The sequence below is a fragment of the Falco biarmicus genome, chromosome 7, assembly GCF_023638135.1.
Source record: "Falco biarmicus isolate bFalBia1 chromosome 7, bFalBia1.pri, whole genome shotgun sequence".
NCBI classification, from domain to species: domain Eukaryota; kingdom Metazoa; phylum Chordata; class Aves; order Falconiformes; family Falconidae; genus Falco; species Falco biarmicus.
Genome location: NC_079294.1, coordinates 12,977,709 through 12,995,119, shown reverse-complemented (window position 1 = coordinate 12,995,119; position 17,411 = coordinate 12,977,709). Strand labels below are relative to the sequence as shown.

At 36.4% G+C, this 17,411-nt stretch overlaps 1 protein-coding gene across 2 annotated transcripts in view; it reads left to right on the top strand.

The window, feature by feature from the left end:
* Window positions 1–9,695, top strand: part of AKAP6 (A-kinase anchoring protein 6) — a 287,326-nt gene extending 277,631 nt beyond the window's left edge. For both annotated transcript variants that reach the window (XM_056347614.1, XM_056347615.1), the window contains exons 13-14: window positions 182–3,645; window positions 8,747–9,695. In XM_056347614.1, coding sequence (XP_056203589.1) covers window positions 182–3,604 — 3,423 coding nt within the window. In that variant the 3' untranslated portion in view covers window positions 3,605–3,645; window positions 8,747–9,695. The remainder of the gene's footprint in view (window positions 1–181; window positions 3,646–8,746) is intronic.
* Window positions 9,696–17,411: the final 7,716 nt, after the last annotated feature.

Sequence of the window (17,411 nt, the reverse complement as noted above, 5' to 3'; positions counted from 1 at the left end):
ATAGATTTCATTTTCATTGGTCATTTTAATGGTACAAAAAACATAACAAAACTAAAAACCTACTAGTGATCATGGTCCCAAACCCACACTTTACTCCAATTAATTTACTTTTATGTTTTCAGTGGAAGCACATTTAAAGTGCAGCTGTAAATATTTGTAATCTTTGACTTTTTTTTTACAGGAGCCTCTGAATGTTATCGAACCCAGTTTGATGGATCTAAATGGTCCAAGTGAAGATGCACTGGAATGGGATGAAACTGATATAAGTAATAAGCTGATCAGTATTCATGAAGACTTAATTGATCCTGATCAGGAACTCAAGAAAGATGATCTAAGTCAGAAACCTGCTTCAGGAGAATGTGGCGATAACGATGTGAATGAAGACGAAAGTATCAGTGATCGTGGAAGTCCTCTTTATTGTCCCAGCATTTCTTCCCCTCCAAATCCTCACATCTATCAGGTCTATAGTCTTCATAATATTGAATTATCAGAAAAAAAACACATGCCTTTTTTGAAAAAAACATCCAAACTCTCCAATGTAACGCAGTCTAACATGTTAAACAAAAGTCTTAGTAAAGACTCGTCATTTTCATCTACCAAATCTCTGCCAGACCTAATAGGGGGAAACACGCTGGCAAAACCATATAACTATATGTATCAGAGTGGAAACATAAGCAGGCATTCTGAGAGTGAGAGTGGAATAGTGAGTGAATGCGATACAGAAACTACAAATAATTCCGAAATTTTTTTGCTAAATGATATTGAAAGCACTCAAAGTAATCCTGAAATTGGGCATGCAGAAACTCAAGTGGATGATGTAGTTGATGTAATAAAACAAAAAATTAAGCAAGATGAAGATGACCGTGCTAGTCTCTCAGATGGTTTCCAGTTGGCACCTTCTGCATGTTGTGGAAGTGAAAATGGTGAGGATTTGGGCAGTATTACCACATGTAACCCTGTTTGTCTAGAAGAATTGCAAGGAAAACATGACGTGTTTACATTTTATGATTACTCTTATCTTCAAGGCTCCAAATTCAAATTACCACTGATAATGAAACAATCACAAATTGAAAAACCACATACAGAGGGCAATTTGTTTCATAGCTTTTGTTTTGATAAAATACCTGGTAAATCTGAACATAAGCCTGGAGAGTCACAACCAGATGGGTTTATTCATGACCATACTCTGGCAAGTATCACTGGAGAATCAGATCCCAGTTCCTGTAAGTCTGCAGAAGCTGTAAGAAAATTAACTGTTACAGAGAATACAGGACAGATTTCAACTTTATCTCGTAGTTCTTCATTAGAATCTCTGTCTGTAGTAGGTGATCTGTTCAGCTCAGGTATTTTTAAAAGTGGGGACGGTCTTCAGCGAAGCACCTCTTTGGAGAGCTGGCTGACTTCCTACAAAAGCAACGAAGATCTTTTTAGTCATCACGGCTCAGGAGACATAAGTGCAAGCAGTGATTCTGTTGGAGAGCTCAGCAAAAGGACATTAGATCTTTTGAATCGCTTAGAGAATATCCAGAGTCCTTTAGATCAAAAGATAAAGCGCAGCATCTCTGATATAACACTCCAAAGTAGCTCTCAGAAAATGTCTTTTACTGGACAGATGTCTCTAGATATTGCATCCTCAATAAATGAAGACTCAGCAGCTTCTCTCACTGAACTCAGCAGCAGTGAGGATCTTTCTCTCTGCTCTGAAGACATTGTACTGCACAGAAATAAAATACCAGATTCAAATGCATCATTTAGAAAACGTCTTAATAGGTCTGTAGCTGATGAGAGTGATGTCAATGTCAGCATGATTGTTAATGTCTCTTGCACTTCTGCTTGTACTGATGATGAAGATGACAGTGATTTGCTCTCAAGTTCCACCCTTACCTTAACTGAGGAAGAGCTAGGTATCAAAGATGAAGATGATGACTCCAGTATAGCAACTGATGAGGATATTTATGAAGAATGCAACTTAATTTCAGGACTTGATTATATAAAAAATGAACTCCAAACTTGGATTAGACCAAAATTTTCTTTGACAAGGGAGAAGAGAAAAAGTAACCTCAGTGATGAAATTCAGCGGAGTAAAGAAGTTAGTAATGAGACATCAAAAGCCACAGATACATTAAGCATTGAAACACTATTGAATGGTTCAGTACAGAAAATACCAGAAAATAATGGCAATAGTAAGAATGTACCACGTGATTGTGAAAAGGGGACAAAGAGTCACCTGATGAAAGGTATCTCCCAGGCTGCCAAGGATCAGCTTGTGGATGATATGGAGAATGGCAATGTTGAAAATACTCTTGAGAGTCAAAAGGAAAGTCTTGTTAGAACGTCAGCAGCTCCCAAAACTCATGCATCACCTGATGTCAGAGAAGCTGAAAATGAGTGTTTTGTCTGTGAAGCATTTACAGACAGTTCAGATGATTCACATATGGATGGCAAGGAAACTGTTCTGTCATCAGATGGATCCAGAAACATTCCAAAAGAATGTCAAAGTCTTCAGCCTGATTGTCACTCTGTTGCTTACTCTCCTGCTAAAAAGCCTTGTCTTGACTCTTGCTCAGAAATGAATTGTGTAGACATACAAGAAACAGCTTTACAAACATCCTTACCTAATGGTCAACAACACAGCATAAGCATTACTGAAAAATCTACTGATCGCTGTACAGCCTTGAAATCCAATGAAGCAGAATGTGACTCCTCAGACAATGGTCTTGATTCATGCTGTAACTGTGACTCTGCTGCCTTTGATAAAAGAAACATGGAAGATGGCTCAGTACACAATTTTGTGAGAGAGATAATAGACATGGCATCAACAGCTTTGAAAAGTAAGTCACAACCTGAATGTGAGTCATCAGCTCCAGCTTCGTTAGCACAGATCAAGGAAAAAGTGTTAGAACACTCTCACAGACCCATTCAGCTAAGAAAAGGGGACTTCTATTCTTATCTTTCACTTTCTTCTCATGATAGTGACTGTGGAGAAGTAATCAAGTACATAGAGGAAAAGAGCAGCACTCCTGTGCCACTGGACTTCACAGATGAGAGAGAAAATATCGAATGCTTTTTTGAAGCCTGTCCTGAAGAAGAACGAGTTGAGCAGCAGCAATCCATTTCTAATGGTACTCCTGAAGCACGAGCTGAGCAGCAGCAACCTCTTTCTAATGCTGTTTCTGAAACACCTCCAGAGTCACTAGACAAAGTGACTCGAGAGTCATTAGAAGTTAAAACTTCATCTGAAAGCAGGGATTTATCATTCTTATGTGATGATGCCAATGATATAAACGTCCCCAATCCTAACAAACAAAGTGTATCAAACAATTTGAAAGATGGTGATTTGCTGATTTCAGACAGGCAAACTGAATATTTGGAAAAGAATTCTCCAGAGCTTAGCACTAACAATAGTAGTAAAGGAAAATCACCTGGAGCTGAAGAGCCCAAAGGATGTGTTGCTGCTTCTGAGGAGGCTTCAGCTATGGAGTTTCAGTTAAAGCCTGGCCATTCACAGGAAAAGGATGTTTTGCATCAGAACAGTAAAACTCTTACTTGTGAAGAAAATCTCCTGAATCTTCATAAGGAAAGACATATAAATATGCACAGATAGAATGTAACTCTCTCCAGGCACGTACATTATCCTAAAACCAGGTATGTACTCTACAAGTTGCACATTCATTTTTTTTTTAATTTTTTTTGCCTTTTTTTTTTCTTTTTTACATTTTTTACAATGAAAGGAGATGAATCACCATCCAGGGCTTCTGTTTCATGATAGTGCTATATCATTTGTCTTGATTACACTATAATCCAAATTTACATGCCACTGGTCAAGAACTGCAGTGAATACTAACTGCTTCTTGCCCTTTGACTTTGCACTGACTGGAACTGCTCCTTCCTGGAAAAAAATCTGCTTTCTTGCAGAACTTGGGAATTCTTCAAAAGTAATTCCATATCAGCCTTCTCTTCCCTCCTCAACTGAGCTGTGGAACCAGAAACCAGCTCTACTCATTGATTCCCTTGTCTACAGTCAGATGGCCTTGTGAGGTGTTCAAAATCACTCCATGAGGCGGAACTTCCAGTTTTACCAGAATTTTGAAAGACTAGTGAGTTGGAGTTCTACCATACTTCCATACAAGCCATGAAGAATGGCTAAGCAGACTGGAGAGAGATAAAAATTCATCTCTTGATGTCAGTTTACCATGATTTAAGTTCAGTAAGCCATTATTAAGAACACAATTATTACAATGCAGTGTTAGGCCAAAAGCTGAGGTTACCAAAATAAGAAATCTTTGCAACATCATTAAAGAGTATAATGTGAGGGTAATGTAGAATAAGGACCTGAATACCAAAGCAGATGGAAACTGATAGCCACACAGCAGTAATGGAACCTTTGGTTCTCTTTTGTGGTAAGGATTTTGAAACTTAAGTAAGATGGTGGAACCTAAGATGAAAAAGTGGCTCTGATCTCATCCAAAGTTTGAAAGTGGTTCAGATAGGGAATTTCTGACCTCACGTAAACATCTAAAGATAACTGCATATTTAACAACAAAAGAAGATTTACAAAGCAACTTCTGGATCAGATCCCAGCGTGTAGCACTGCTGCTTTGAGTTGGACTAGTTGTTTACTACCCAAAAGCCAGCACAGCTGTATAGAATGCCATTAGCCTTTGGAAACACTCCTCCAGTAGACCAGAGCCAGCATGACAGCTCCAAATACCACTCCAATTCCAAATTGCACTGCTTGCCAGAAGCTATAGCAAGGGAATTTCCAATAAAACATGAGGCTAAGCATGGGAACCAATTTCCCCAGGAAGCTTTGGAATCTCCATCCCTGGAGATTTTCAAAATTCAGGTGGACGTGGCCCTGAATAATCTGATCCGCCTTTGAAAATAGCCTTCCTTTGAGCAGGAGGTTGGACCAGATGACATTCAAGTTTCCTTCCAACCTATGTTATGCTAGGATTCCATGATGTTGCTAGGAGAAAAGGCTGTTATTCATCACCTCCCATGAAAACCATTAGTACTCTCCTATTGCAAACCATGTAGTTGTAGCAGAGGATCTGGGCCTATTTATACAAAATAGATTGCTTTGCTGCTATTAGATATCTAATTTCTGCACTTCCTGATTTTGCTGTATTATATTACTGTGCTTTGGGCTTTTCTTTTGCACATATTAGTGGTTTACCCAGTGTTCACACATTTACATATGTAAAAATGTGTCTACTGCTTACCACTGTCTCTTTCAACACCTATCTATTTGAATAACGCATTATCTTGGAAACATTGTAGCAAAGAGGATATTTCTTGAATGGCTTTGAAATAGGCTGTCATGACTTGTTTATTGCCAATTAAGTTAACACTTGGACACACCCAAACAACTGGAGAAGCGATGGAAATCAAATGGGATTTACAAAACTCACAGATGATACTATGTATTCTAGAATTACATTAAAAGGATTATGTGTATATGGAAACCTCTATTTGGAAATGGAGACGATGACAAAAGTCTGAGATTGATAAGGGATAATTATGTAAACATACGCTCTTCCTAGATTACTATTTTATTAGTTTTCTTTTTTTTCCCCATTCATTTCTATAATATCAATTTGAGAAAGAATACTTACTATAGTGTGATTTTATTCTTCATCTCATTCTTCCACTGATGAAGATAATAACATGTTTTTTCACTTCATTAGTACTTTTCCTCTGAGGATCTCAAAATACTCTGTAAACTTTCCCTCACTCTTCAGAACTTTGTAGTTATGTACAGGGTAGATGGCTGTGATTTTCATGACAGGAATATGACAACATGCAGCTGCCATAAGGTCTAAGGTTGGACATAGAGGATGGAGATAATTAATAAACACTCCACAATGCAATAAAATGTAATGCTATGTCTGTATGCAACAACTTCACAGGGTTCCATTATAGTTTTAATTTTTGCCCAGGGGTTGACAAATATTTTTAAGGTAACAAAGCCCTTCACCGCTTCCCACTTTTTACATTTAGGTAAATATGCTGGTTCTTATCTGATACATACAGCATTGCTTCCATGAAATTCTGTATTATTCCCAGTAGTAAAGCCCTACGATAGTTATAGTTTGTCTCTAGCACACCAAAAAATGAAAATATGAGCTGCTAGATTTAGTTTCATTAAAGTCTGAGCTCCCTTCCCCCACTCACAAGCCTGGTGCTTTAACTTCATCTCTCATGCTATGGGGAATGAATTACAGAAGCAATCTATCCTAATTTGTTAACTTATTCAAATAACAGTTATTATACTTAACTATGCTAAAGATTATCTTTTTGGTGGCAGATTGTTTATTTTTTGATGAGGCTAATTACTGATTTTCCAAAGGTAATTTACATTTATTACTAATACATCTTTTAAAATGTGACAGATAAATGTTGTTCCCATAAGTGTATTATGAAAAAAGTTACTATTTAAAAACACATTATTTAATTTGAAAGATAAATGGCAAACACCATTATTTTTCCTGTAGCACCTGTGCTGTAAGCTCATTTAAATGTGTAATTCCATGTGTAGCTGCAATACTTAGAGAAAAATAATCTATAGTATATGTGTACCTTAAAAACATAGTGAGAATTCCAAGCTGAAAAAGGCATAGTTTCAAATGTAGTTTGATTTTATTAGTTTTACTGGTTACCTTGGTTGTAAAGCAGAATGAAATTAATAGTGAAGAAAATATTTTTGCCACATGATGCAATCCTGCTATTTAGCAGTGTGCTACAAAAAGTGACCATTATGAGAAAATAATAACAATTCTGTAAGCAGGCTTAAAAATATCTCTGTGAGCACTGCCTTGTACGAGCCAAGACAGAGTTCTTCAGCAGAGGTGCTCATAAAGCTATGCGGATTGTATTTCTCAAGTAGGGGACAGCTTGAAGGAAGTGTCCTTCTGTACATGAGATCATGAGATCTTCTGCTGTCACTGTGACCCATGACTCACCAATGGGATGGGAATTTTAGTCACATATTCAAATATTTGTAGAGATCAGTACATTAAGCCGGTTTATGTGATGTGTCCAAGTCTTTTCTAGAGAACATGGTTAGAATTCTGTGTGTAATCTGTTAGTTCTTACAAGTAAATCCAAAAGCTATTTCCTTCCTTTTGTGCAGAATTTGTAATTTAAACTTAAGTTTTAACTTCATTTAGGGGAAAAGATATTTTACTTGGGCTTAAGAAAGCTAAATTGGCTTTATATGACAGTGCTGCGACGTTAGCCAGAATATCCTGCCACTTGCCATAGCCAGGAGAGAAACCCCAGACTGGTACTCAGAAGACTTGACTGTTATTTCCTGCTAAGCAACAGATTTTTTTGGTATGACTTATTCCTTCCTTGCTTCAGCTTCCTTAGCAACAAAATAATGAGAATAATGATCAATGGGACCTGTGAATCATGATTTATTTACTGAAAAGTGTTTTGAGATCCACAGATAAAAGATGATACATAAATGCAAAGGACTGTTAGTTAATTATTCATTACAAGAAAAAATAATATATAGGTTTACACAATATTTAATATGTAATAATTTACTTTTTAGAGAATGGAAGTACAAGAACGATCTAAATCTTTGCTTACTGTTTTTTTCCTAGAGGTTTTTATAGGGAGGTAGTTACTATAATGTTTCTTTATAGAGTTATAAACAGTCTGACTTTTTAGCTCCTTACAGTAGCTGACTTTAAAAAAAACAACACCAAAACCAGATAATCTTGTACTGTTTCTGAATTACATGATTTTTTGAAAAACTTGACGTATCCATCAGTGAGACTTTTCTTACTATAGATGTATGAAACTCATGCCAGAGTTTTAGAAACCTTTTGATAGTCTTCCCATTTATTCAGATCAGTTCTTCTTTAGTTTCTTAACAAACCGTTGAGCTTTTCACTATTATCATATAAGTTTATTTCTTCTGTAAATTGGGGGGGGACGGACACTGGTCAGTTACAGCAAATAAGATCAAAGGAGAAGGTAACTGGATAGATCCAGATATTCCTGCTTAATTTGGAAGGCACATAATGCGCGTCTGGAGTGCCTCCTAGGAAATGCCTGAGATGTACTTTGCACTAATCTTTGAGCTGTATTCTGACAGTTATTTCTTCATAATCCTCATCATAAGCCTGTGCTCTTTGATGAATAGTTTAACCCTAAACTCTGAGCTGGATAATTCTATAGTATGAAAATTATCTCATTGCTGCTACTAGAAGTGTCTAAATAGCTAATTATAATTTAAAAATACAGTGATGACACTGACAATTCTATTCATGGACCACTTGTGTGACAATCCTTTCCTCCTCTCCATTGAAATCTCATTCTATATGTTTACATAAATGTTAAAATAAGTGATGGGTAGATATTTCTGTTGCTTGGCTTTTGAAAATTCCTATGTTTTCATTGATCGGTGCACTTTTGAGTGTGCTGAAGGTAAGTTCACAGGTAAGGATGAGGACAGAATCCAGGGAAAAGGTCAGATTTGATGAATTCCCTTGTTTCTTTAGAAACAAAGTCTTTACAAAAATCAATGACTTTTCTACATCAATACAATTTTTTACACTAACTTGTACCTCAGGCTGTTAAAAGTCATTGTTTGCCTACTGTATGCTTCTGCTTTAAAGGCTCTGGCATGTGACCGTTTAATAACTATCTGTGGTTGTTCTGGGAGAGCTATGTTTTGCAAATAAAACTTCGTTTTCTGTAACCTATTATTACTTTTTTTGTTTCCTTTTAGAAACTTGGCTGCAATTCAGGTGCAGGTTCATCCTGTAAACCCTAGAATGACCTCCAATTCCATTGTATCACTGCCTTTCATTACACTGACTCCCAAGATAAATTTTCTTTCCAAATGTGATTTGTCCATGTTGGCTTTGTGATCAGGCTGCATATGCTAGTCCTATTTTGGTGATCATACTGTATTGTAGCAAGGCCATTTGCTTCCATATGGGTTCCTCTCCCAAGCTACCTCTAATGACCTCCCCTTCCTAAATCGGATGCTTCTGTACTACTTATCACTAGTTCTGTTCTTTAAAGTTTTGAAGTTCCACAGAATTCACGATCAGTTTGTTTCAACTTTTCAGAACTGTACCTATCAGTACTCTTTTATTTTATGTATCAAATTTAATATTTATGTGTATAATGCATAAGTTTATTGAAACTATTTTACTTTAAAAGTGACAAATTTGTTGGATTGCAGCGAAAAGAAGTCATTAGCCCTCCTGATACAATACATCTAAAAATTAAGCAATTAAAATAAATGGTGGTTTATTTATTTAATTTTAAAATTTAATCTATGCAACACTTCAAGAAACAACTACATGGTGTTGTATATTAGGAACTGTTGACATTCTACTGAATTAAGTACAACATTTTGGTTTTTTATGCTTCTTGAGGTGGTAATGAGAAAAAAAGTTTTTAAAAAATGTGTGCCTTGCTGTATTTCTTATACCATTTATTAAAAAGCTGCTTTCACAGTAAAATTATGTTGGTTTGAAAGAAGGAAATAGCAAGGTTAAGATGTGTGAATAATTTCTGTATATATGTATAACCAAGTGCAAACATTGATGTATAATGACAGTATAAAATGCTTTCATGTTTGTGATGTCCAGTGATGTGGAAAATATAAGCCTTAAAACCATTAGATTGCATGGTAATTAGAATTGGCACAATAAACATAGTTTATTGGGGAAAAAAAAGCAGAACTTGTGATCTGTTTTACCTGCGTTCCAAGAACAGAATGATTTATCAAAATACAGAAGATTATGGGTTTTTTTGCAAATATTCCCTAGAGGTATGTGATTCCATAGCTGGTGAAGATTTTTATTACCTAGATCAGAGGTAAAGAACTTTTTCATTAAAGATTCTGCAGGTCTTTTGGACTGAAGAAGGAGGCACAAATATTTAGCAATTTAAACTAGGACACTGCCAACTGCAGTGGTGGCAATGATCAGGCACACATTTATAGCAGATCTTTTCTTTGTTTATCAGTAACAGTTTGTTGCCTGCTTCTTAAAATTTCATGCATTTACATAATTATATTGAATAAGCTTTTTATATACTTATACAGGCTGGTGGTTTCAATGACTTAGCCTGTACATTTTAGATGGTTTTATCTTGTGTTAAACTATATTGGGTGGCTAAAACAAGCCAGACAGCTTTATAACCTACCTCTGCAAACATGGCATTCATCTCCTAAAAACACTATTGGGAAGGGATGTGAAGAAATGTAAAAGGCAAGAAAAGCTCTCCCATACAAATTTTAATCATTAGTTTTCCGAGTATATAAATGTTTTTACAAAAAGCTTCAACATCCTTCTTCCTTTAAGAAACATGTATTACTTTGACAAGCTTAGCTAGAAGCTTGGAGGAACTACGCTGACCAGAGGATGTGTTCATACAAGGCTGAAGGAACAGGTACTTAAAAAAACCCAAAACGCATGTTTTCCAAATTATTTACCTCCTCCTATTACTGCAAGAAGCAAGCTATTTCTCTCAATTTTAACTTCCACTGCGTAGCCTTGAGTAGGCTATCATGTGGATAGGGCAGCAGAAACAACTCTGCTTAACCAAGAGTATAAAAAAGTATAAATAAAAATATTTATAAATAAATTATAAGAAGCAATTATTAAGAAAGCCTTTTGAATCCATAAAGTTTTCTGATCATGCATATCCTGTATCATGTACAAATCTATAGATTAATCTATAATTACCTAAAATCTATAACTGTATAGCTAAGGATTACTTTAATATAATTTAAATATTTTAATTCAAATATATATAAAGAATTCAGAATACAACTCTTAATTTTAGTAAAGTATTTACAATGACAATTATGTTTGTTTATGAGTTATTTCAAACATGATTTTAAAAATTATTTTGAAATGAAATTGAATTTAGAACCATTTTTTTTTTTTCTCCACAGCATTTTCTGGTTTACGTTGCATTTTTTAAAACTTGCTTTGACTATAGTCAAACCTTACACTATGACAACAGGAAAGCTAGTAAGTCAGAGGCTTTTCAGACCTGTCACCTCACCCAACAGACTGTGCAGAACTCCATCAATTACTTGTACCATTCTATTAGGCCATTTGCCACAAATTCACTTTTTTCCTGGGGGAAAAAGGTAGTACTTGTCAAATCAATAAACCACATATTCATCATACAATATCTGGAATATTATATGGTCACAACTCAAATTTCTGTGGTTCCTTTCTGAGAGATGCCGAACATTTTAATTTAACTAGTGTTCCCAGATCTATATTATTTAATCTCATGAGATAAATTCATCATTTTTATGACTGTGATGCAAGACCCATCATTACCAACTATTCCTTTTTTGGCATGGTTAGGAGATTTACCCTTTTTTATTTTTCTTCTCAGAATATATTGGACTTTGTTGTCAGTAAAAATTGATTGCTAGAGGAAAAGAAATCTGATATATACAGGATTTATTCATGTCTTAGGGTAAGTCATATGCTTATGGCCAAACTGTGCCTAAAACTTTGTTAATCAGTTGCCAGCTGGGGTTAAACCACAACAAACTTTCAAGAAGTTCTAGTGGCAACTCCCTAAAGAAAAATACTGGTATAGTGTAAAATTAGTGTTGACATACCAATATTACCTCTAAGGTCAGCCTATACGCAGATTCCTGTATTGATCCTGTTCCTTGGTGGTGAAATTCTCTTGCGATGTAGAAACATGCTGCAAGCTTTCTGCAGCATTTATCTCCACCCAAAGTTCCATAGGCTGCTTTTCATTCCACACACTCCCTGGCTAATGCTTGAACAACATCTGCAATGTGTGAGGAGGCCATTTGACAGCAACGGCCCTGACACGTGGATCTCCCTTTCCTGCCTGCTTCACATTCCTCCCACGGAGAGCCAGAGCTCTCCAGCTCCAAGTGAAGGGAATGCACACAAACACTGGTGGTAAAACACATGCCCGGGACTATAATTTAAAAGGTGTTTTGTAATCACAGTAGTTTTATACATGGCTAGCCTTGTAAACCACGTCCCCAGTCTTTTTCACTTAACAATTTGTCTTTTTTCCCCAAGGTAAGTCAAAGAGTTTTTATGGAACAGTGCTTCTGCACCTTTGTCACAGTAAGAGAAATTTAGGTGGCATCTCTATGTCCTTATGGTTGGTTGTGCTGTTCATTGTGTACATGTAAGCATGCAAACATATGCAAAGATACTGAAATTATTCCTGTTTGTTTCACAATAAACTCAGATAAAGAGTCTCTGTCAGTTAGATGGCATCTCGACCTTCCTCCTTGGTGACAGGATGCACGGCTGACATAGCCTCCGGTGTCACATATTTTAGATTTTTATTCCAATTCCTCTGTGTTGAGGAAAACAACATATTTTGACTAAAATGTATCTGGTAAAAGGGTTGCCTTTTTTTTTTATTCTTTTTTTTTTTTTCTTGAAGACATCAGGAACAATGTTTTAAAAGTTCCTGTGCTGCAGTGCACAGAAAAGGGGTTATTAATGTTTAGGCCAGATGGTACTAATAGTTGGCTCAAGAGGATTAACAGGGATGTCAAGTTCTAAGCCAAGTCAATCTCCCTTCACTGACAAGTTTCTACAAAGTTATTCCTAACGAAAGCATCACTTTGAGAGGGATTTTGGCCAACAAATGACATCTGATCTATTGCCCTCAGTGCTGCGCTTCTCATTTTTCAGACTCGCCCTGTTTCTTGTACCTTTTCTACCAACCTGAATTGCTTACATTTTTCATGTGACTACTGTTTGCTCAGTAAATACATGTTCATTCCTGATTTTATAAATGTTTTTCAGGACTGGACCATAAATGAACTTGACATCACTTAGGTCTGTGCACTGGATGAATTCAAAGTGCTTTGGTGCTTTGAAAATGGAATTACCTATGCAGTAGCAAGTAGTATTACTTTATTTCTGGGGAGTGGGGAAATAAGGTAAGTTAAAAGTGAAGTTAGATTTGTATAAGTCAGTAATTTTAGTGTACAAATATTACTGGGATATTGTGGTTATTGTCAAACAAAATCTTAAAAATTACAAGTAGTACAGAATTACACCATGCTTAAAATGAAATTATATGGTGTGAAAAAAAGACAAAAGTTTTTACTTCCACTTTATGTTAAGCTCACATCTCTGTGACATTCTGTGTTTGCAAATGAAAGTGAAAATAATTTTTAAAACACATGCAAGATTTTTAAGATATTCCTCTTTCTTGTAATTACTGTGAGGGTGTTTTAAATGCAGCAAGAATCCAGTTGTAGCATTTTGCAAAGAAACATTATGAGAGTGACGGGGAAAGGCAAACATATTTGACAAGATTTGAAGCAATAGCGGAAAAACAAACTATTCTTGATGCACTTCATTTACAGAATGAAAAAAGTCAGACTCTGGAAGAACGAATATTGAGCATCAACCATCTACCCCAAATCTATCCCTTTTTTTCAGGGGGAGATAAATGCTACGGGAAATAATATGCCCTCGAGCAAGGTAGTATGGCAATTTCTCATACAGGCTACTTGTGCACGTATACTTGAACTTCTGCTTTCTGATTTCTGCTGAATCAAAAGCTTTATCCCAGAACTGCCTTTAGAGGGCATGGGTTTTGCTATTTCTTCATAGGGAACTGGACCAAATTTGGGCTGAGAAACATCTGCCTCTAACAAGCTTGAAAATGAAGTTGTAGCAAGCAGAATTTAAATAATATACAATAGAAGAGAAAAAATTATAAAGGGAAAAGAAAACAAAAAAGCACTCTTTCTGTAAATCCTAGTGGTCCCCTGCCAGTAGTTTAATCAAGAATACTCTAAGCTGTGTAGGATTATGATAGTTCTACTAACTGATCATTATTTATCCTGACATACTGATGCCAAACAGATCTATGCCTCTCTATGGTTTGTGCTTTAGTTACCTCAAAGTAGGGCTTTTCAAAGTGCTGAAAAGATTATGGAAATGTCTTTTCAACAGTTAAAATCGTGGCACAAATTAGAAAATAGCCCAGCCCCACAGCTCTGTTGGGTTGCTGAGCATCTGTGCCAGCCCAGCTGATCAGTGACGCTTTTGGCCATATTTTGTGGAGGCAAAGTCTTTAAAAGGCTTTTCATGCACATAGAGCTCTATGTTCCACTATTAATATGCCTACTAAAGAAAGCTTCCTCTGTAAGGGGAGTCTGCCTTAAATGAGCGTGTAAATGTGTCTCAGACCTGTTGCTGTTCATTTTACATATTCCTGCATCTTTTAGCCTCTGGTCTTTCGATCTGAACAGTTCTCTACTTGTAGCTTTTCTTCTTGCACAGTTCAGCAGCTAAAGGAAGAGTTTGCATCTTGTAACAGGCCATTTACAGGTAACGTTTTGGAAGGCGTGCAAGTGGCAGCCAGAGCAACAGGGGCTTGGAGCAAAGCGAAGGTGGCTGGTACATCTGTAATGCTGCAGCTGTGCCAGCTAGGCTGGAGGGAGGGGTCGGATCTGCCAGCGACATGCTGGCTGATGACTGAAAAAGAAGAGAGAAGCAGAGGAGGAATTTGAGCTTCAAGGATAGTTGATGGGAACTAGCTCTGGTTAAAATATTTGTGGAATGATAGGAGCTTATACAGGATCGAAACAGATTTATCTCTATTGCTAGACTTGTAATTGCAAACTGCAAAGTGATGCTATTTGTGAATACTCATTTTTCTGAATCTGCTGTTCAGTATGCCAAGTATATCAATCAGATGTACCATTGTCAGTTAATTAACATTTGATTGCATTAAACATAGGGTGTTGAAGAGGAGGTTCCTTCTTGGAGGGGGAGGAAAATCTATGTGTGAGTTCTTTGGAGGGACAGGATATGTTCTTAACAATGATTGTCAATTGTGAGTAAAGTCAAATTATAATCTGTGTGTAGATATTTCTGTGCCGCTTGCCACTCTAATGGCCATAGTAAGAGGAGAAGACAAAGACAGTGAGTAGATCTGTACCTTAGTCCTTAGCCATATATCCTGCACACTGGATTTTCATATATAGAAAAGCATCCAGAAATGTAAAGGTCTCCATATGAGACAAATGTGGAAGTAAGATATCTGAGAAAAGAGAAGAAACAACATAGAACAAAATGAAAAGAAAAAATAAAAGAAAGGAAGAGGCGAAAGGGAGGGAGGAATGGAGGGAGGGGGAGAGGGACAGTTGAGTTATGCCTACAGCGTGTATCTATAACTATTTGATAGCATTTTGTAACACAACAGACATGATAGTATTCAAAATAATGAATGGTTTAGTTAAGACAAATCTGTCTGTCTTCTTCTCCCAGCCATATAATACCAAGTCACTCACAGAAATGGATTGGTAGTGAATTTAGACATGATGGAAGGAGATACCGTACTCCTTTGCATGATATATAATTAATCTGTGGAATTTCATTTCTACGAGAAATTACTGAGTCAAATAGCTTAGTGGGATTGTAAAGGAGTCTAAATATAGAACAGGCAGCTGTGCTAAGATAGCAGGTTAGTTCAAAATAATGACAGTGGAGAGCAAACTTCATTCTCCATGATGAAAGCTGTTATCCACTGAAAGAACAGGGGAAATTTCCCAAACTCAATGCAAAAATGGCCAAAGCAAGATGGAAGATTTCTTCCTTCCTCTGAGGCAATAAAAAATGGGCCGCTGACAGGCACAAGGCACATACAAAAAGCATAGAAAATGCCTGTGTTTCTTTTCTTTCCTCTTCATTCCCTTGTTGAGAATGAAGATGTGATGTCAGAAACAAATTAATTCAATTACTTGACAAGCTATTGTGCTGCAGTGTAAGAAATTATCTTGAATATGATTTTGCAGATAACTGTAACCAGGTTTCCATATGCCATATGTAACATATACATGGTTACCTAGAAGGAGTTAACTGTGATAAATTATATTTCAATAAAGAAAACACTCATATTTCAGCCCAGTTGGGTAACAATATTTCAGAAGAATAACCCTTCTTTAATCATACACTTTGATGGAGGAATGCTCATAAGCACATCAGCACAACTCAATTCTTCCACAAGGACTGACATCTTAAACTGCTCTACACAATGAATCACCTTGTCAAATAAAGTGCGAAATGGAAAACCTGTTTTCAAACTCATCTGATATAATGACATTTACAACAACATGTTTGAGGTGATAAACCGACAATAATAATTATATTTCTCTTAGACTTCCATTGTACTTTGAAAGTTTTATGCAATCATATGCTCTTTTTTTCTTTCTTCCAAGAAAATTTTATACCAGGACTTTTACTTTATGGGTCTTCAAAATAAGCCAGGAGGGAAACCACATTTTGCATACAACAGGAATTCTTAATGCTAACGTTTCCTTAGAAGAAACTATATAGTTTAAATTGCAAGCCAACTTATATATCCTTACCCAAAGATTCAGGCAGTTCTTTTAGAATATGATAGCCATGAAAATTATTTTCTTATGGGTTTTCAATGGTGATCAATAATATTTGTCTTTCCTGATCCTTATCATGACCATAAACACACTAAGGAGTACCTTTGAATGTATGTCTTAAGGTTAGTCAAATCGAAAAGATGTTAATCTTAGACATCTACATTCTGATAATCATATTTTATCATATGCTTATGAAGCTTGTGGAAGGATAAAAAAGAAAACCCTTTCAGGAACATCCTTCCAGTTGCTCTTGCCACTATCGGGACAGTGTTCTTGGCTTGCCCTGTCTCACCTACTGCAACTGGCATCTCACAATAGGGCTCAGATGTCATCAAAACAGGTATGTGGCTGAACCCTGGCACCCGTGAACAGGGGCTGAGATTTCATCCAGCTCTTCTAAAAAGAAGGTTTGACGTGACATTTTTAGAGGTATTAGAACTGCAGTTATTTAGTATCTGCAACAAACACATATAGATCTGGTGCTGTAGAAAAATGGGCCTCTGGGGAAAAGCTTGACTTTCAGCACTGAATATGTGTGCTGAGCTGGAAAACAAAGGCTTAAGAATGTGGGATAAACTTCCCAGACTGGTGAACAGCAGCTGACAGTCTTTAATAGAAGGAATGAAATGACAGATCAGGTGCCCAGAAAGTAGCATTTGGTAAGTGTTGTATATGAGCCAGCATGTGGCGAAGAAGGATTTGGTGAGGCTTCTGCACAACCAAGAAAAAGATTTCTCAAGGTATGTGTGGGATACTAACAGAATTCTTGCAATGGCTATAGTTATATACTTGTATCTAAAGTGTAGCTGGTAACTATAGAATCTTTACAATACTGTTTGCTGAAACATCTGTTTGGATAAAAATGTCCTTATCTTATGCTTCATTACCGATGGACATTACTACATGACAAAATGTTCAAATTAACATTTAAGTTATTCCCCAGTGCTTCTTCTTTTGTGACTATATTGTTATTTTTGTCTTGCACTAAAGG